General features: G+C 32.4%; 3 protein-coding genes across 5 annotated transcripts; 2 read left to right on the plus strand and 1 right to left on the minus strand.

Annotated features, from left to right (window-relative positions):
- Nucleotides 1–1,282: 1,282 nt before the first annotated feature.
- On the minus strand, nt 1,283–7,651 carry LOC106674374 (eukaryotic translation initiation factor 4E type 2). 2 transcript variants are annotated; one of them, XM_014407029.1, is made up of 6 exons: nt 7,446–7,651; nt 7,106–7,178; nt 1,932–2,171; nt 1,703–1,855; nt 1,492–1,628; nt 1,283–1,414 (listed from the first exon to the last, which is right to left on the minus strand). In XM_014407029.1, exons 1-6 carry the CDS (start codon nt 7,463–7,465, stop codon nt 1,321–1,323), a joined length of 717 nt encoding a protein of 238 aa, XP_014262515.1. In that variant the 5' UTR covers nt 7,466–7,651; the 3' UTR covers nt 1,283–1,320. The 2 variants fall into 2 exon arrangements, with proteins under 2 accessions (XP_014262515.1, XP_014262516.1); XM_014407030.2 differs by having other exon boundaries at nt 7,383–7,631.
- A 2,828-nt stretch (nt 7,652–10,479) lies between these two features.
- LOC106674370 (pre-mRNA-processing factor 17) lies at nt 10,480–16,990 on the plus strand. Its single transcript, XM_014407022.2, has 9 exons — nt 10,480–10,738; nt 10,826–11,278; nt 13,008–13,104; nt 13,159–13,373; nt 14,650–14,758; nt 14,843–14,997; nt 15,066–15,199; nt 15,263–15,484; nt 16,746–16,990. The coding sequence occupies exons 1-9, from the start codon at nt 10,568–10,570 to the stop codon at nt 16,921–16,923; spliced, it is 1,734 nt and encodes a 577-aa protein (XP_014262508.1). The 5' UTR covers nt 10,480–10,567; the 3' UTR covers nt 16,924–16,990.
- A 552-nt stretch (nt 16,991–17,542) lies between these two features.
- Nucleotides 17,543–20,430, plus strand: LOC106674372 (transmembrane protein 181). 2 transcript variants are annotated; one of them, XM_014407024.2, is made up of 12 exons: nt 17,543–17,954; nt 18,160–18,263; nt 18,329–18,499; nt 18,564–18,666; nt 18,737–18,890; nt 18,962–19,042; nt 19,108–19,207; nt 19,280–19,407; nt 19,472–19,621; nt 19,698–19,800; nt 19,859–20,083; nt 20,153–20,430. In XM_014407024.2, the coding sequence occupies exons 1-12, from the start codon at nt 17,806–17,808 to the stop codon at nt 20,281–20,283; spliced, it is 1,599 nt and encodes a 532-aa protein (XP_014262510.1). In that variant the 5' UTR covers nt 17,543–17,805; the 3' UTR covers nt 20,284–20,430. The 2 variants fall into 2 exon arrangements, with proteins under 2 accessions (XP_014262510.1, XP_024084790.1); XM_024229022.1 differs by lacking the exon at nt 17,543–17,954 and adding an exon at nt 18,024–18,102.
- The last annotated feature ends 277 nt before the right edge of the window (nt 20,431–20,707 follow it).

The following is a 20,707-nucleotide window of genomic DNA, read 5'->3' on the forward strand; positions in this document are numbered from 1 at the left end:
TCGAACCCACGACCTTCAGCTTGATATTTGAAAAATGGCAAAAAGGAGGGAAAATTCAAAAGGTGGGGTTGAGATGAGAAGTTAGTGCCCGAGTGGATTGAAGTCAAGATAGCTCAAGTGGTAGAGTAGCGGCGTATCAAGCTGAAGATCGTGGGTTCGAATCCCGCTCACGTCACTAACTAAAAACCTTAGTTAAATGAATGATATTATTTGGTCAAGCGGACCACGAAAAATAGTGAATTACTGTGAATGTAAACAATATAAACCTAAAACTGAGTCCACTTGGCAAGAGGCAAAAAATTGCAAAGACCAAAATAGAGAAAGTAAAAAGTTGGCAAGGGCAAAAGGTAAACAAAAGTAGTACATTCTCAATGAAACTTAGATATTGTGACTGAATGGTTTTTCGGAAAAAGGAATGTGTCACAATTTCGCAAAAGTATGAGAAATGCCAGTTTGTGAACCGAAGAATGAGAAGTGATGTTATGGAGATGAGGGATAAGAAAAGAAAAGTGTGAGAGGTGTCCATTCACAAGGTGTCTATTACACATATACGACCTCAGTCTAATAGATGCCATGAGTGTCAAGCAATGAAACTCTTAAATGACAAAAGATCATGAGGAAAAGATAACTCGTCATTAGGCCTGAGGAGCTTGCATGCCCAAATTAGATATCTCATCTCTAGTCCCAAAAAAGTATGGACGATGCTCAGGCATACTAAAAAATCCAGTGGTGGGACAGTCTTTATGCATCCTAGATCCTTTATTTTCTTTTGGCAATTTTGGGGTAGCTTCGTGTGGAAATGTTCTACCCACCTCTATCTGACCTCATTTAGAACCAAGCTGTCCTATAGTGCGTTTTGCCAAACTTGTTTCAACTTTTTTTTTTCTAGAATTCTAGAACAAGTTTCTGCCCTAACCAACCTGTTTAGGTTTAATATCACAATTAGTAACACTAACTACTAATTAACACTATTCTACATCATATATTCTGAACCATGTCACCACATATGGCCGTGACTACCTCTGGCTCGCTTTCTGTCAGCCAGGCCTTTAATTTCAATAATACCTAGTTTTAAATAATATATTTCTCAAACTTTTGATAATCCAAATGAAAGATATTTTCCATTCAACTTTAGAAACCTGGAAGAAAGTATAATAATGTGCATTAAAGCTTCTTTCCAGTATGTTGTTACATTAATTTACATAATGATATAAAAATTATCATAACAAATTCATTAATAAAGTAATCAGATGCAGGTGGTTTTATATAAATTTTGTACATGTTTGTTTTTATGCCTTTTATTATTTTGGTAAAACGGATTTACACATTATTTGTAGTGACATTTGTATTGACAGTTGTATTATTTCCTTCTCTCGTTGAATTGTAATGGGCCGTTTCCGCTTTCCTTGTTGATCTGAAAATTACTTGAATGTATGAATAACTTATTCAAATAGAATTTTATTTAAATTAAAAAATAAATAAATGGCTAACTTTAAACTGTCGATGTGTGTTTTGTACTCCAGTATAGTGTTCGGGGGTAAGTTCAAGACTCTTCTCATCGCGTCACGAATTCTAGCAGTGGTATGCGTATCCGAGGCTGTCTTATTCCATACACAAATTATATCCTCCTGAAATAATTATGTAATTGTATAATGTATAATTTATGTTTAAAAAATTATTAAATCATTTGAATTTAAAATACCTGAAATCTTATAGACACGACCGCTCCGCAAATCTCTTGCCCAACCATGAACTGCTCACCAAGGATGGCGAGTACAAGATTTTCCCAACATCGCGAGGCAAACCCTTTCCGAAGTCTAACAATCCATTTCCCCCCTTTCTGATTTGCCTCATCCTAAACAAAGTAAATTTGATTATCCGTTCATATTTTTAACCTCCTGTAAAATAATAATAATAAGTAAAGCAAATACCTCCCACATAGGTTTTATGCCGACTTTGAAAAGGTGATAGTCTGAATGACTCGGGAGTTCACTCGGCCGTGCTAAATGACTATTTATTGCCCAAAACTGCTCGACTGAACCAAAACATCCTATGGACTTTAGGTGCTGGTCGTACGATTGTAAAGTCTGTTTGCCCGGTGACCGACGGCTGTACCACAGGCAATAGCAGTATTGAAGTTTGTGATCACCGGGCGGAATTTCTAAAGGCACCTGCATCGAAAAGAGAATGAGCATATTAATAATATTACATTTTTGTCTAATATATTATATAATGAACTGAATTTATAATTTAAAACGATTTTTAAGCATTGAGGTGAAATCTGCTAAGTAGACTTGTAACTTGATCATCAGCGATCATTCTGTTCTGCTCATCCTTGCTGGTTTATATCTGTCATAAGGAATTTGGCATTTCACCATCTTCGTGCAGTCGTTAGTCTGTGTTTGTTTCGCATGCCTATCATTTTTGAAGTGTTCTTTCTCACTCATTCTCTCTTTTTATGTTTTTTAATGGATTAATCACAGAAGGTGGTGAAATGCAAAATAACGACATATAATATGCATACCACGATGATGAAAGATAATCAAGTGAAAATACAAAAACATAAATAATTTCTCTAATAAACATGTGAGCCATTAGTCAATTTGACAAATCATTTAAATTTTTCACTAACATCCCTAAAAAAAAATATATTATTTAAATCTAATTTATTGATTTTCAAAATCATATTTAATGTATTTTAATTATTGTATTGTATTGTTTTATAATAAATGAATACAATGACAGATTCTATTTTTAAATTTATATATTGAAGGAGACTTTTTTGCTATTGGCTTCCATTCATGCAATAAAAATTTGAAGATTTTTTAAACCGAAAATATCAAAAAGTTTAATTTTCAAGTTGTGATAATGTAACTGAAGAAATAATCAACCGATTTTATAATAATAAGTAAAAGGAGACTTGAAAGTTTTGTCTAACTGATACAAATTGTTAAATTGCTGAGATTTCCGTGGTAAATATGTCCATCAACAGGGGCAAGCTTAAAATTTAATATATAATATCTGATTTATCTTTATTAAATTTTTCACTGTATAGATTAAGATAATGGTATTATCAGCTAAAATATGTGCTTTTGTTAGACTTATCATCATCTTAATTAAGGGGTTGTGGAATATTTGATTAACCAGTTTTACAATATATCAAAGTGGGAATGAAGATACTAACTTCCTATGCGATCATCATATATTCAACCAAAGAACTTTGAAAGAAATACTAAAAATTACACAGCATGGCTTTCTTTACAGATTTTATTCAAACTAAATTACGAAATTTAGCTCTATGGAGGGATGAGCCAGTAGTTTAATCATTTTGGTCTGCCAGATGGTGAGGAGCTGAAACACATTTGACAGACGAAAATGATTAAGAATGTCCAAACTACTTTATTTTAGTAAATAAAATTGAATAGCGATTAAATTATACCATCCTTTCCTTACCATTTTTACTGATCAAGTTATTTAATAATTTAAAACTTCCTTTCTCTGGAAACTTTATCAAACATTAAACTTCATTTTTAGCATCAGGCATTTTCTGTACAAGCCAAAAATTGCAAACAAACTCATTAGGCAAGCGCAACTGGTCTTTCAATCAAAAATACATGCCATCAATGCTTGTGCCCTGAAAATCAGAGGTTACACTGGCAAAAAATCCTCGAAAGATCTGATAGCCAAGCAAGGCACAAAAGGCCAAAACATCTGACAGACCAAAATGATCAGAAACGATCAAGATATAGGTTCATCATCACGAGGCAGCTTCAAAAGGACAAACTTCAAGAAGAAATCTCACAAGAAATGCTTAAACTAAACAAAAGCATTGATCAATTTTATAAATCTTTATACTTCATAACACTTGTTTTCAGTTGGTTTTAAAAATTAAAAATAAATCATTTCTTATATTGTTGTAAAAAAAGTTTTTTTGCATGTTTTTCCCACCATATAATTGGAAACAAATTTTACTACTCTGGCGATGGCAGAACAAGGCGTCTTCGAACTTCAGTATCCTGCCCAAAACTTCAGATCTACTACTTAATTTATTACATAAACATCATTAATTAGAAAATTAAGTAAACCAAAAACCTCCATTTCTTTGAACAGTAGTGAAATAACATCACAAAACACAGTTGGATACTTAGGAATAGCACGGGACACCAAGCTAAAATGGAACAAGTACATTCGAGCAAAGAGGATAGAACAATATACAATTAATTTTACTAGTTTTTTTGGAAGGAATTCCCATTAAAAAACCCTAATCTATAACCAGATATTAAAATCTGCCTGGATTTACAGTACACCGCTACAGGGGTGACTAATATTGCAAAGATCTAGATATTTTCGAATAAAGTACTTTGAAATATAATTGATGCTTTGTGGTATGATCACAATAGCGACCTACACGAAGACTTAAAAATCCCTGGTGCAGAAGCCAGTTGGCTCAACGGAAGATTACAAGTGTTAAGCCCTTGTGCAATGATACTGCTATTTAAAAATTACATATCATTATATACTTAGGTATACTACAAATAACAATGCAATAACAAGCGATTAATAAATAAAAGTAATAATGTAGCCAGTGTGAAGTTAGTATTTGATCTAACTTGTATGTAATCTACCAAGTTTTAGTATAAAAAATAAATAAAATATCAAAAGGCATTCTTTCTTTATTATATTGAACACAGAGAGCAACTTTTCTGTACAAACCACAAGCAAGCATACATTTCAGTAAAAAAAAGAACTTTTATTTTAGAATTTAATTCAAGATAAAAGCATCATTAGATCAAAAAAGCTATAGGTACATCCCATCGCCAACTTGACCTCAATAGTTCACATTGAAATTCTGTTTTCTTTTAATTAATTAGAAATTTAAAATAAGCTATTCTGGCTTGGGAAGAATCAGTTTTAAATTGTGATATTTCCTTTTATGGTCTCTATTGGGTGATGAACCTGATGATAATGATGGAAGTGAAGTTTGTGCTCCTCAGGCATTGCAGCCTTCTAGCTTATTGTACCTTCCTAGTCCTAGTGAGGGTTTTGTTTAAGTTTACTGTGCCTAGCACCACAAGAGTTTATCACATTTTTTTTTTTTTTTTAATCCATTCTGTGGTGGAGGATTCTATATTCATTTTTACTATCCCAAGTATAGGTTCAGGGTCTATATGTGGTCTTGCAGATCCTCCTCTGGCCAGTATGTCTGCTTTTTCTTTACCCAAAATTCCTTTGAGTTCTGGCACCCAAGATATCTTCAAGTTATTGTGTTTCCCCAGGTTTTGGATGCATTCTCTGACTAGTTACTCACAAATCGTGAGATGAGGTCTGGTGTGATGTGGGTTTCAGAAAAACATTTTCTTTATCGTGCCAACGTTTTGATCTTTATTGTGATCATCTTTAGGACCTGGGATTTACAAACATTGTTTAAATTTAACAAATACAGTAGGATGTGGAAAAAAGTGACTTTATACAATGCAAAAAATATTTTTTATATTCAATCAAAGTATTTCTACTCACTCAAAGTGTTTGTTTCTGCGTAATTGTGCCATTCTTGAGTGTCGTGTTGAGAGTGCCAGTGAGATATTGCTGTTTTATGTTTATATACATTGGATTTTGAAGGGATGGGGAAGGAAGTCGGTATCGAAAGACATTTTTGTACAAGGAGTCGGCTTCTTTGAGGTGAAAAGAGCTGACGAAGGGAAAAAACGTTGGTAATGGTTCGGCCAGATTATCCTTTCAGGATTATATAGATGGGGATAAATAGGAAAAGGAAAGCTAAATTGTTCAAAAATTAGACTATGTAAAAATGTTTGATGTGTGGAATATGATGAATGTTTTATAATATGTGTTTTATGTGATGTAATGATAAAGGTATGTTAACTATATTGAATACGATTAATGATATTGGCGTAGCTGCGACTGAGTTTACATGTGTCTGTTCTGTAATTGATGCTGTGTTCTGTTGATGTAAACTATTTCTAAAATGTTTCATATATGTTGAAGTCGAAATTGTGTTTGTGTTCAAAATGGTTGGTAGCAAGTGCTGTAGGATGCTTTTCACCTCAAAGAAGCCAACTCCTTATACAAAAATGTCTTTCTATACCGACTTCCTTCCCCACCCCTTCAAAATCCAATGTACATAAACATAAAACAGCAATATCTCACTGGCACTCTCAACACAACATATTCACTTTTTTCAACATCCTACATGTATTTGTTAAATTTAAACAATGTTTGTAAATCCCAGGCCCTGAAGATGATCTCAATAAAGATCGAAATGTTGGCATGATAAAGAAAATGTTTTTGTAAACATTCATCACAGTCAGGCCAATGACGAAAGACAAATCACCAAAGATGATGATCAGGGTGTGACGGGCCAAAACATTGAGGATAGTGCACCAGAATGGTCAGAAAGGATAAAACTACAATACTGAGACCGTGCTGGTCTGCCTATCCTCACTGTCTAATCCGTTTTCTACATTTATAAAACAATTACCAAAGATGAAAATGTGTCAGATGACTAAACCAATGAGGATGAGCAGACCAGAACGGTCAGAAAGGACAAATCTACAGTACTGAGATCATACTTGTCTTCCTATCCTTGTTGGTTTTGTCCAGTGTTTTATACATTTATAAACCAATCATTGAAGTTGGCCAAATGGAGAAATATCTGTGTTGTCTAAACCAGCGAGGTTAGGAAGACCAAAATGATCATAAAGAACCAAACATGAGAATCATGATGGCTATCATTTAAATTGTTTCACTGTCATGCTATCATAAAGACCATCACCTTAAAAAAAAATTTATTAACTGACAATAATTGTCTAAAAAGTGTATTTTGATTTTCAAGTTACAGTTGATTTCACAACAAAAGAATAAGGCAATTTTAGTCTATTTTGTAAAGATTTATATTGAAATGCTTGTTATGGATCGAAGCGCGTTCTCATCACAGTCCACGCTTGTAACAAGGATGAGTTTGTTTTTAATTATTATAACATACCAAAAAAAAAATCCTACAAACATATATTTGTGAAAGCTTCATGAAAAACTTGGTCATGCATCTAGAAAATAAAAGCCTTTATTAACAACAATAATTTGAACTCACTGTAGATAAATCTGTATTCTTAATATCCTTGTACGCCGATTCGTCTTCACCGCTATCATCACTACTTTTGAGCCTGTCGAGAAAGACAAAACATACAAGATTAGCAAGATATATCAGGTTGGCTCAATGTTAAAAATGTAAGTATGTCATGTAAAAAACAAAATAACTTTAAAAAAATAACTTTAGTGTAAGCTAAAAACTCAAAATAGTTCTCGTTTCATAAACAAAGGGTAAATTAATAAAAAGAATTTTTTTTTAAAAACAGATAGTTTAATACCCCTTGGCCATCTGGAGAGAGCATATTAGGGAAACAATGTTTGTAAACAACTGACTCACTTACGCTTCGAATTTGTTTGTCATATTATTAACAGAGTCAATATATTTACAAAATGAATATTAATTATATATTATTAATTAAAGACAGACTTGTACGAAAGTTAAAATAATATCGACCAGTTCTCTTTTGTGTTATTTACAGTTTTACAGCTGTTAATCTAAAAAAAACGTAATCCCGACTCGGAAGAGAACTTTTTACTGATTTGGTTCTGCAGGGTCGCTAAAGATGGGGCTTACGTCGTAGGTGCACGGATTTGACGAAATTGCCCTAAAATGACCCAAGAACTTTGTCACCCAGATTAGATTTTCAGTTTATTTCATATATTCAAAGCAAAATTAAATCTAACAGTAATGTTACATTTATTAAACGTTAGGTTTACATTTATTCATGTTTGGTCTGGAGGGGCATCCATTTTCATTAAGAGAATTCTAATTTATTGTTACAATTACAATATATGTTTATATTTTAAAAGAAATATTATTACGCATAAACATAAATATTGTATTATTTATACAGGGGGTCCCAGAGAAAGTGATAAAAAAATTTTAAGTGATAGTATATACTATATATGCTTATATGTCTTCATATATTCATAGCAAAATTAAATCTAACAGTAATATTACATTTATTAAACGTTAGGTTTATATTTATTCATGTTTAGGTTTGGTCTGGAGGGGCATCCATTTTCATTAAGAGAATTCCAATTTATTGTTACAATTACAATGTATGTTTATATTTTAAAAGAAAAATTATTTCACATAAACATTAGTATTATTTTATTTATACAGGGGGTCCCAGAGAAAGTCATAAAAAAAAATTTTAAGTGATAGTATATCCTATTTGCAACAACTTCCAACGTATAGTCCCTATAACTATCTTCAGTCCCTGGCTGATTGATGTAATTATTTTATTGATTTGATCTAGAATAGGGTCAAATTTCAACAGGAGAATTATTGATCTGGGAGAATCCATTTAGCAGTACATAATAATGTGTTTGATTTTTTAACAACATACAAAATAATTATAGTAATTTAAACTAATGGACATGAACAACAGTCTGTCTGCCAGGGAGAATCCAATTTCTTGTAAAAATGGATTTGCTCCCATTATATACTCAACCATGCGTATATTCAAACTTAATAAACAAATACTTTGATTTATTCATACACGTTATGTCTTATTTTATAATATCTTCTCTTTTTGTAAGTAAACACCTGTCCTGACCAAACTTAGACCACAAATTTGAAATGTAATGTTTAATAAATGTACGTTTTTGAAGTTGGCCAGTAAAAGTTTATTTTGAGCTCTTTTCAGAATAATAAGCAGTTTTGTCATGTTTAACACAAGTATAGACATGCATTTAAAAAGCAAAAGTTTGATTGGAAATCCCTACACAGCATGTGATAAAAGGTACCTTATTAATTTAGAAAAAATATTTTTTACACTTTGATTAATTAAACAATGAAAAGTGGATGGATTTACTCTGGTTACTCTCATAAAATATACATTATTATTGTCTTTCTTTTAGTGAAACCACTATTCAAATAGAGCACAGTTTTATACAGGTTTCTCACACTAAATATCATTATTTTTCATAGTTAAAAAGAAACACCTTAAAATAACTTGTGAACAGCATTCAATAAAAATTATATAAAAAAATGAAGAGTAATTTATTATTAACTGAGAAGAACTGTTTATTGTACAGAATGTGCACTGTTTTTTTAAGCATTTAAAAGTTTTATAATAACACTAGATGGTTGGTCATAATTTTCTTTGAAAATTTAATTGTTAATTTCATTGTGTTTGAACCATAGGTTACAAAATTTTGAACAAAAGTTTGTTTTAAATTATTAATTACAATTTCAGAGTTCTGATGTAATATATGTCTCCAAAGCTTGTCAAGAGAATTTTTTTTTAATTAGCCTTATTCCAGATTTTTTAATAAAAAATTAAAATAGTGAAGATTATGTAGAGATCGTGAGATGCAGTCTGGAGGTTGTAGGTTTAGAAAATGATTTTCCTTATCGTGTCAATGTTTCAATCATTATTGAGATCATCTTCACTGTACACTACCCAGAAAACACACACTGAGTGATTACAAATACTTTGATTAAACCTAAAAAAATTATATTGTGTACATGATTGCATAAAGTCATTTTCACATCTTACATGTATTTGTATAATTTAAACAATGTTTTAAATCCCAGGCTATGAAGATGATCTCAATAAAAATCGAAATGTTGGCATGATAAAGAAAATATTTTTCTAAACCTACGTCACACCAGACTGCATCTCACTATCTCTAAATAATCATTAACTAATGTTCACTAAACTCCACACATAATAATGAAGGTTCATAACTACTTATATCAGAGCTTAACTGTTAACAATTGGAATTAGCAGGTGTCATCTCAACCTTAGATAAATGTATAATTAATTAAAATAATTAATTCAGTCAATTATAACTACTAAATACATATTAGAATTAGACTAGCAAGCTGTAAGAATCAGCTTGGTGTTATTAACCAACTAGTGTCTTGTCTGCCCTGCCCACTGATGTTAAACTGTTGGGCCATCAACAGGTCGCCTAGGTCATTTCAGTTTCCAACAGATGCAGTTTTTAATCAAAACACTGCCTCAGATGTATTTTTACTCAATATTATATCATTTCCTATATGCATACATTTATTCGGTATGGCGTTAGAGTGCTAGGAAAGTTGCTTGTATTTTAACTTTTAAAATATTTAAAAGTGTTAAATTTAAAATACTTTAATCAACACGTTTAAGTTATATATCAAATGTCATTCTTGTTTGGTTTTTATGGGTTATAATTTGAATTGTAATTTTGAATAGTTACCAGTTTTATATTAAAATTTGTCTATTCACGTTTTTCACGTTTTGTTTTATGTGAAGAATAATTTAAAATGAATTTTATTAATTTATGAATTTTATTAATTATAATAAATTGTAATAATTTTTTTTTCTGGAGTTAACCGTTGCACATTGTTGACGTTGAGACACGGTCATGTCACCCACCACCGCATTCAGGAGGTAACTTCGCATTTGCCAGTTTCTTAACGTTCGTTTGTTTACACGACGCGAATTTGCGTATACGCTAGGGGAAAATGCTCCAGCTCAGAGAATACGGAAGTGATAGCAATAGCGATAAGGATGAAGAAGATGATGAAAAGGGCAAGGAGGAGAATGCCCTGCACCTGGTACCTCTGCCAAAAGCGAACATGTCCACCTTATCCAAGTCCATGGAAATCTGTGCGGCCCCTGCTACAATTCCACCGGTAATTTATCGTTCATTTAGTTTTAAAACAATTCAGCATTCAGGGCAAACAGTTACAAGATGATATCGCTCTCTTATAATTTTCCAGGTGGAATTTGATGCAAAACGTTTTGTTGATCCTGAGACGAAGGAGCTGACTGTTAACCTCAAGTACGACGAGCTTTTTGCACCTACACTAGGTCCTGAAAACCCATTTCTCTCAGACCAGGAAAAAGCACCGAGGAACCTTCTTTCCGGGTACATCGAACCCGCACATTTTAGTGAATTTCAATTTGAGAACCAACGCAAGACTTTTGAGAGTTTTGGTTATGCTGTTGACCCTTCGGTCGACGACTTGGGCAGGATGCCTGAAGAAGGGACGGCCATTGTCGGCACGTGCGACCCTGCACAGGACAACTTGAAAACCGTGTTTGAATCATCTTCAAAACGGCCGTTGGACAAGAGGAAAAGGCATAAAAATGACAATCCGGCAGATATCGAAGGGTTTCTCGGACCCTGGGGCGCTTACATCGATGAACAGAAAGTCGCCAAACCTACACCTGTTTGTATTTTTTACTATATAAAATTCCCTTTTTTAAGGACCCTACGCGCTCAGTTTATGACACTACTAGAATCCAGACTGAAAGAATGAACTTAGAGGCAAAGCGAGCAGCGCCGTTATGCCCTGACAAGTAAGAGGGTCGCGGCGATGTGCGCAGAAGGGTCGGGGCATGAGCCCGCCTGGAGCCGTCGCCGGGCAGATCTTAGTGGTAGTAGGGAATTTCTTTTCTCACAGTAGAGATAGTTTTTGACCAGATTGTCACAAGTGACAAAAAATGAATCCTGTAGAGTAACTCCCGGAGGTCGTATGTTTGGTTGCCACCAAATGGCCCAATCCCACTAAGACAAAAACCACATGTCCACCAACAAAACTGATTTATTTTTAAACCACTTATGGTTAAACACAATGCAAATTTTACTACACTGTCTGTAGAAAGTACAGAAAGTACATATTTGATTGCATTGGTGTATTGGTCATACAAGATTTTCAGATATTTTGGGAGGCTTATCTGACTTGATTGCAAAGTGACTTTGAGTTTAAGGTTTGTAATCTCAGACGTTTTCATTTTTTGTTTTTAGATTTGATTGTTGTGTTATGTACCTTAAATTGGTTTGTAGAAGATTTTTAATTTTTGGTTTTGCTTTTGTTTTGGCAGTCCAATAGTGGCTTCGCAGTTTGGGCTTTTTATTCTCATGATGATTTCCAGAAAAGAGATTACAAGTCAAACCCATTTACAGTTTGATTTGTGCGAGCAAAAGTAACTTTTTCAAATTGTTTAAAGTGTCTTTTTCACCACCCTCCACCCCTTAGATTTGATTAATTTTAATTTTTTGTTTTGCACTTCCAACTGGATTTCCAAGGGACTTTGAAGTTTGAGTATTTTAATCTTGGACGATTTCCATGAAAAAAATTATACTTTGATTTTTGCAAACAAAAGTTACTTTTTGATACTTTTTCACCACCCTCGAACCCTTAGATTTGATTGATTTTTAATTTTTGGTTGTACACTGTTCAACTGGATTTCTAAGGGACTTTGAAGTTTGAATATTTTAATCTTGGACGATTTTCATCAAAAAGATTACATTTTGATTTTTGCGAACTAAAATTGATTGTGACATTTTCCTCACCATCCGAACCTTAGATTTGATGGATGTGCTTTGTAGTTGTATTGGTGGCAGAATATTTTTAGTTTTTTTATTTGGTTTGGTTTCACAGTCCTAAACAATTTCCAAGAGACCTCATTTTTTTAAATCTCTCGGGGTCACTGGTAGGCAAAGTCTACCTTTTCCACTGTGACCTAAAAATATCAATAATTGTGAATTTTAAAGAACCAATATCTTAATTATTTTTATGCCTCAAAGAGTGCACGGCCTTTAAGGTATTTTAGGACTTTCCTCTTCACTTATTTCTTCACAGGGCCTACCCTGTAAGTTAAAGGTTCCGGGTTCAAATCCAGCTTTTAACCTCCTGACGATTTTCATAGCTTTGGGGTTCTTGTGTAGGCAGAGATGAAACTGATGTTTATAAATAATTGGTTTGGATTTCCAGTAAATTATTATTGAGCCCAGAGCTCAGGCTAAATACAAGACATTTCTACAGATAAGTTACCTTACTTAATTGTTCAGATATGATTTCAAGCATAAACCTGACAGATAAACTGAGTGTATATGAGACCTGTTATGTTTTTCACTTGTATGTATAAATCAAAATAAACAAAAAAATATTTCAGGAAATGAAGCAAGAGTTAGAAGAGTACCTTGCAAAACGGCAGAAACTTGGTAAAAAAGTTGAAGACAAACCCATCGAGGATAAAACAGTATTGCACAGTAAGTATTACATCATAAGATACAGAATACATTTGCTAATTGCCTTAATTTCAGTCAAAGACCCGATCGACTACCAAGGGAGGAGTTTTCTCCACCCGCCGCAAGATGTTGGCATCAACCTTCGTTCTTCCTCACCTCCAGACAAATGTTTCATACCCAAAACAGAGATTCATGTTTGGAGGGGACATACAAAAGGAATTTCCGCAATCAGGTGGTTCCCAAGATCAGCTCATTTATTACTGTCTTGCAGTATGGACTGTAGAATTAAGGTACATTACTGTTCTTATTTTTATTAAACTGTTTTAACTGATTGTCTCTTCGTATGAAGAACATGGTTTAGTTGAATATGACCTTTTAGTCTTACGCATTTTGTTTTTTCATAATAATCGGTAGAATTGGGGTTATAAGCAGGGTAAGACACAAATACACCACTGATAAATGGCCTTAAGCCAAAACGACAGAACAAAATGACTTTCCTTAAGTTTCATTGAATGATTTTTATTCCTCAGTCTTGTCATTCAATATTGGCAACATTTTACAAAGTATTAAAAATGAAAAAAAGTACAAAATCTTGATATTATTGTGACATTATTGAAGGAACAGTTGCTGATATTACACGTTTATTCTGTGAATTTGAAAAGGAAATCACACTCAATATTGAGGTGTTTAAAAAAATACTAAAATTTTCTATATAAAATTAGAATGAAAAGTGGAAATATACAAAACACTATTTTTGCCGATTGTATAAAAATCAACTGTCAAATAACTAAGTTTTTTGCTGTAAAATGTACATTGCCGTTTTAATAAATTAAAAAAAAAAAAAAAATGCTAGTGTTTCTGGGTTCAAATTCAAGCATTGCCTTTGGAATTTTACATAAAACTCTTTTTTTCCTTTTTTTTAAGTGTTATATTGCCACTGAACCCTTCTGTTTTTGTATATTTTTTCTTTTAGTTTTTCTTTTTCATTTATACAATTAGACGATTTAAAAACTGAAAGATTTTGAGCAGCCTCCTCCAAATTGTAATTTACCAACGATTGAAATATTTGGTTGTGAATATAAATTAAATCAATTTTAACTTTACAATTAATTAAGGTTTTTAGTTGAGATGAAAAAAAGCTAATGGCACGAGAGGGATTCGAACCCATGACCGAACGAGAATCCAAACCGATTACACGACATTTGAAAAATGGCAAAAGGAGGGAAAGCTCATAAGGTGGGGTTGAGATGGGGAGTTGATGTCCGAGTGGATCGAGGTCACGATAGCTCAGGTGGTAGAGCAGCGGCGTATCTAGCCGAAGGTCGTGGGTTCGAATCCCTCTCGTGCCATTAGCTTTTTTTCATCTCAACTAAAAACCTTAATTAATTGTAAAGTATTAATTGGTCAAGCGGACCACGAAAATAGTGAATTTAATTTTAACTGTTGAAATAGATATCACGAATTTATTATAATTAATAAGTAAAGAATAAATATATAACTAGTGTAGAAGAATTTTTTGCAATATTTATTTTAAATTGTTAGATTATTATTTTATTTTTATTTCAGATTTGGGAAGTTTACAAGGAAAGAAGGTGTGTAAGATCTTATTACGGACATAGACAAGCTGTTAGGGATATTTGTTTTAATAACCGTGGAACTAAATTTATTTCTGCAGGTATGAAGTGAATTTTTTTTTCAAATTTTATTTTGTCTGCAATCTGCATTTAGTATTTTATGTAATATTTTGTTTATATTTCAGCTTACGATAGATTTATCAAATTATGGGATACAGAAACTGGCCATTGCCTGTCAAGGTTCACCAGCCGCAAAATCCCTTATTGTGTCAAATTTCATCCGGATGATGACAAACAGAATCTGTTTGTTGCTGGTACTTCCGATAAAAAAATTATTTGTGTGAGTTGAAAATTAATTAAACTTTTTTTCTGGAAAAGGACAAAAACTAAATGAGAATTATTTTTCAGTGGGATCTCAGATCGGGTGATATAGTTCAAGAATATGACAGACATTTAGGTGCTGTAAATTCGATTACCTTTGTCGATGAAAATAGAAGATTTGTCACTACGTCTGATGACAAAAGTTTAAGAGTGTGGGAATGGTAAATACAATAAAGAATAAAATGAATATGAACTTTTAATATTGAGTTATTTTTGCATTTCAGGGATATACCTGTAGATATGAAATACATAGCGGATCCTACTATGCATTCCATGCCTAGCGTTACACCAGCACCAAATGGAAAATGGTTGGCATGTCAAAGCATGGATAATAAAATTGTAATTTTCTCAGCTCTCAACAGGTTTAAACTGAATAGAAAGAAAACCTTCACAGGGCATATGGTCGCTGGTTATGCCTGTTCACTTGATTTCTCACCGGACATGAGGTTTATATTATTTTATTTTATAATAATTATAACAACAATAAAATGTATTTATTTCCCTGAGTATTAAAATGTGTGGACGAGATCTCATGGGGGCTTATATTCTCCTTAGGACTTTTGATGATTATGCTTGCAATTTAAGAGCTCTGGCTAGACATTAACAGTATTTATTGTGCTACAGATTGTATCCAATGTGTAGTGGACAACTCTGTAATAAACATAACCCTTCCTTTCCTATTTTCATCATCAACAAACCAATCTTTTCTCCCCCTTTCTTCACAATCTGCCCTCTCTCATACTTTTGAGAAATTGTGATACAATATTTTTGTGGAAAACAATTTGACCACAATACGTAGGTACCAAAAAGGTTAGCTAGGATAGTGAATGCGTGATTTTTTACTCTGTATGGATGTATTTATTTGTGTAAATGAGGGACTGACAGGGTGAAAAATGCTTTTCGGGCCTATCGAGTGTATTGTACAGTGTATTGTACAAAAGTATATTTTCAATTATATATATTTTTAGCATAGATGTATGGGTGGTTAGGGATTGTTAGGGGTCTCAGAAATATACCGAGAACTCTCAAATCCTGCCAAATTTAGGTTAGGTTGTCATATTAATAGTATGAATGTTTATTTTTATTGATTGAGAACAGTTTAATCAAGTGTGGAAGGGTTAAATATAAAGGTAATACAAAAATTTAAAAAAAATTGAGATAGTAGCAGATATAGTCGTCCAAAAACAAAAAATAATAATAAATTTCAATTAATTAAGGTTTTTAGTTGAGATAAAAAAGTCAGTGTCACGAGCGGGATTCAAACCCACGACCTTCGGCTTGATATGCCGCTACTCTACCACTTGAGCTATCGTGACTTCGATCCACTCGGACACCAACTTCCCATTTCAACCCACCTTTTGAATTTCTCTCCTTTTTAATTGGTCAAGCGGACCACGAAAATTAGTGAATTTTATGTTAAAATGAAGTATATCTTCATTAAATAGATTACACGACATTTGAAAAATGGCAAAAAGGAGGGAAAATTCAAAAGGTGGGTTGAGATGGGAAGTTGGTGTCCGAGTGGATCGAAGTCACGATAGCTCAAGTGGTAGAGTAGCGGCGTATCAAGCCAAAGGTCGTGGGTTCGAATCCCGCTCGTGTCACTGACTTTTTTATCTCAATTAAAAACCTTAATTAATTGAAAAATATTAATTGGTCAAGCGGACCACGAAAATTAGGGAATAATAATAAAATGTTTTTTTTAAGCTATATCGTGTCTGGTGATGCTGATGGGAAAGCCTATGTTTGGGATTGGAAAACGACAAAGTTATTCAAGAAGTGGAAGGCTCACGACAGCGTCTGTATTGCGGCTTTGTGGCACCCACATGAGTCGAGTAAAGTTGCAACCGCAGGCTGGGACGGTTTAATAAAGTACTGGGATTAAAAATTTCATAAACCATTTTAATTGATTAACATCATAAAATTAACAAACAAAAATTAAAACTCTTATGTAATTATTAATGTAAATAAATTATATTTGAATATAGTAATGCGGCATGATGTTTCATCTTTCCTACAGCCCTTGTAGTTTAAACAAATAATATTTATAGTTAACATTGATAAGTTTAGAATCTTTTGAGTCATTTATGCCATACTGGGTTTAATACCCTGTACTTTAAACTTTTATTTTATTTTAACTTATATTTAGTATTCTATTAAGTGGGTTCCCCAAGGTTGTTGAATTTATGATAAACAGATTTCTCTCAAATATCAGGATAAATGTTTTTTAAATCCTCTTTTTTCACTATTTATATTTATAAAGAAAAAATATACCTTAGACCATGATACATAGGCTTCCTTTGATATGTAAGCGTCATTTCTAGTAAAATGTCTTTAAAACTGTTGAATAATATATTTAAAAATGTATGAAATTTCCACAAATGTATATTATTATGTTTATTAAAACTCTACTGACAAATTTAATTCTAAAAATGATTATTAAAAAAATTTTAAAAAACATAATCTATTGAAATAAAACACACCGTATGATGTTTTGGGAGGGTTGTAAGGGGGGTGAGTGGCTCTGTTCTCGTGAGGGAGTTTGGATCAATAAAAGCAGCTGGCTACTCTCAACCTACTACTCTTAACATTTAAAACACTTTTGTACTATTAAGCTCAACAATTTTCACAACACAGCTTACTGTCTGAGAAGACAAGCCTACCAGGGTTCTGAATTTAGTAAAGGCAAATGCTACAAGTCTTCATCAGAATTGAACTTTTCCACGATAAATCTACATATTGTGATTGGTCGTAGCAAGTGCTTGAAATGGACAGTACAAATCTGGGTTACTCGTACCATCTACCTAATGGGGGGCTGATGCTGAAAGTGAGAAACGCTCTTTCACAGTTCAGTGATTTATTTAGTGAATTCAATAAATACATAGCTCCAGCTTATCATCACGATAGATGTGAAAGGTATGAAAAGACATTGACTTGGCACCATATGTTTTCTATTGAAAAGCTTTTATTTTACTTTTTTTTTTTTTTTTTTTTAAAGGAAAAAGAAAGATAAAGAAATGCCCTTTTTCTTTGTTAACATTGGCTCATGTTGGAAAAAAATACCGTAATATGGTGATATTTATGTTAAATTTGAAATGGATGTTCAAATTTATGATTTCAGATCTGTCCAAATGCGTCTCTACTCCATGCACAAAAGAGAATTTGTTATGGTCTTCCTTTGTTTTTACATTTGTTTTGGCTTAGGTGTATTTATCGGCCTAGCAGGTAAACTATATATTCTGTAGTCTATTTAAATTACACTTAGAAAAAAAAATATATTTGACATGTAGGCCCACCTATAACGGTGACATCGAGTTTTAAAGGAACTAGCATTTTAAAAGAACAGAACACAAGTATTGGAGATATTTGGCATGGTCCTTTTAAGATAAAAAGTCCAACAATGTCAACGTACCACCAACAATTATGGGTCCTCGCTCAAATCCGAACTGATAACAAAGACGGTGATTATTAAATATTCAAACTACATCATTAAAGTATTTATTTCTAAACAATTTGATCTTACAGATGATATACTTGACCGCGCCTTTCATGTAAGTGTTGCCATAAGTGCATTAACTTCAGATCACAAAGAAGTCAGAATATTAAGAGCAGACCAAGCTCACAACAGGTGAGTTTCATACTTTACAGTTGGTAGAAGTAGGCAATAAGACTTTTAATAAAAATAAATTATATTTTAGGACTCACCATCTGCGATGTGATAGCCAGATTTGTAATCCAGTGACAATTCTACATCTTGGTTTTCTTGATTATACCCATTACATTCTAGATGTAAACTTCAACGGGTTGGAAAACTTCCACAAGCACTACACAGTAAAACAAGTTACATTTTTTGTCAGTAAATTTTCTCTGATGATATAAGTTAAAAGTTTAAATTTCCTAATAATATTTTCATGCAATTTCAGTTTAAAAGTTATAATCCAGGCTTTACACAGATAGAAATTTGGTTCCGATTTATATTTCTATTGTCTACATTTATTATAACTGTCAGTATTTATTTTATTTATAGTCTGTAGTATATATTTTTTCTTATGTTTTGTTTTGATTTTAGTGTTGGTTCGCGCACACTTTAAGGAAATTCCCTATCTTTGATTGGTCCATAGAACAAAAGTGGATGTCGTGCATGCTGCCACTTCTTTTATTATACAATAGTTAGATTTTATTTTAGTTATTAAATATTGAAAATAATAAGATTTGTCTTTAAATAAATTTTTATATTTCAGATCCAATATTCCCTTTGACATTTTTGGTCAATTCGTGGATACCAAGCATGCTAGATGCTGTATTCCAAGCTACTTTCCTTTGTGGTCTCCTTTTATTTTGGATATGCATTTATCACGGATTGAGACAGGTAATCGAAGTTTTGTTATGACTTAACATTTCAAAGAAATATTAAGGCATGGAATTAATTTTAGACTGAAAGAAGAATATTGACTTTTTACATACCCAAGCTGTTAATTGTCGGCCCTTTATGGTTGACAGCAGTGATTATGGCGACATGGCAAAAAGCTAATGAACTTCAAGACCCAACTTATAGTTATAAAATAGACACATCAAATTTTTACGTAATAGAAAAATATATGATTATAAATATTGTAATTGTCAATGTTTACTAATGTTTTTGTCTGTTTTATCTTTCAGAATTTTAAAATAATATTTTTTGTTTTTATAAGTATGTATATAATTTATCTTCTGTGCCTGATTCTTCGGGCATACAGTGAATTGAGGTCTATGCCATTTTTTGGTAAGATAATTTGGAAAAAAAAGCAGACAGTTGATAACAATTTTTTTTTTCTTTTCAGATATGAGATTAAAATTTCTGACTTTGTTGATGTTAATTGTAATAACAATAAGCATAACAATAACAGTGATGAGATTCGGTATCGGGGTATTAGAAGATAATTTTGTATCGGAGTTGTCCACAACTTACAACAGTTCAGCCCAATTTATGAGCTTTTATGGCCTATTGAATTTTTACATGTATACAATGGCTTATGTGTACTCTCCTAGCAAGAAAACAGTTTTTGGTAATTTTTTCTACTGATTTACGTATGTGGTCAAAAGTAAAAATGTTTAAAACATTTCTACTTTACTAGATACATCAATAACAAAGGACAATCCTGCTTTCTCTATGATAAATGATTCAGACGAAGATGTAATATATGGGTCTGACGAGGAAAGCAGACAGCCGTTGAATCGCAGCCACAATGAAGATGACAGCGATTAAATTTATTTTATATACTGAGGCGAACTATATTATCTAAGGGCCATATCAAGGGCACAAATGACAAGTGTCTAGTCGATTTTTATTAATATTTTTTTAAAAGAAAACAGGTTGTAAACTTAACAGTCCATTTCTTTTAAATTATGTACATAATTTTTATACATATTTGTAAATGTATTAATTTTTACACATGTATTCCTACAATATTTCATTTAAAAATGTTTAATAAAAAAGTGTCACTAATTGTCTTGGTGTGTATAAATAATAAAATAATAAAATTACAAATTCTATTCTTCTTTTTTTATTACTGTTAAATAAATTGTCAAATCAAGCTTACCATTTTAATTAAAATAATAAAACTAAATGGAATTCTTAACGTTATGAAAAACCTAAGCAATACCAAGAAAAAGAAAAGTAGCAAAAGAAG

The sequence above is a fragment of the Cimex lectularius genome, unplaced genomic scaffold (genome assembly GCF_000648675.2).
Source record: "Cimex lectularius strain Harlan isolate CLEC.00 unplaced genomic scaffold, Clec_2.1 scaffold188, whole genome shotgun sequence".
Lineage (NCBI taxonomy): Eukaryota > Metazoa > Arthropoda > Insecta > Hemiptera > Cimicidae > Cimex > Cimex lectularius.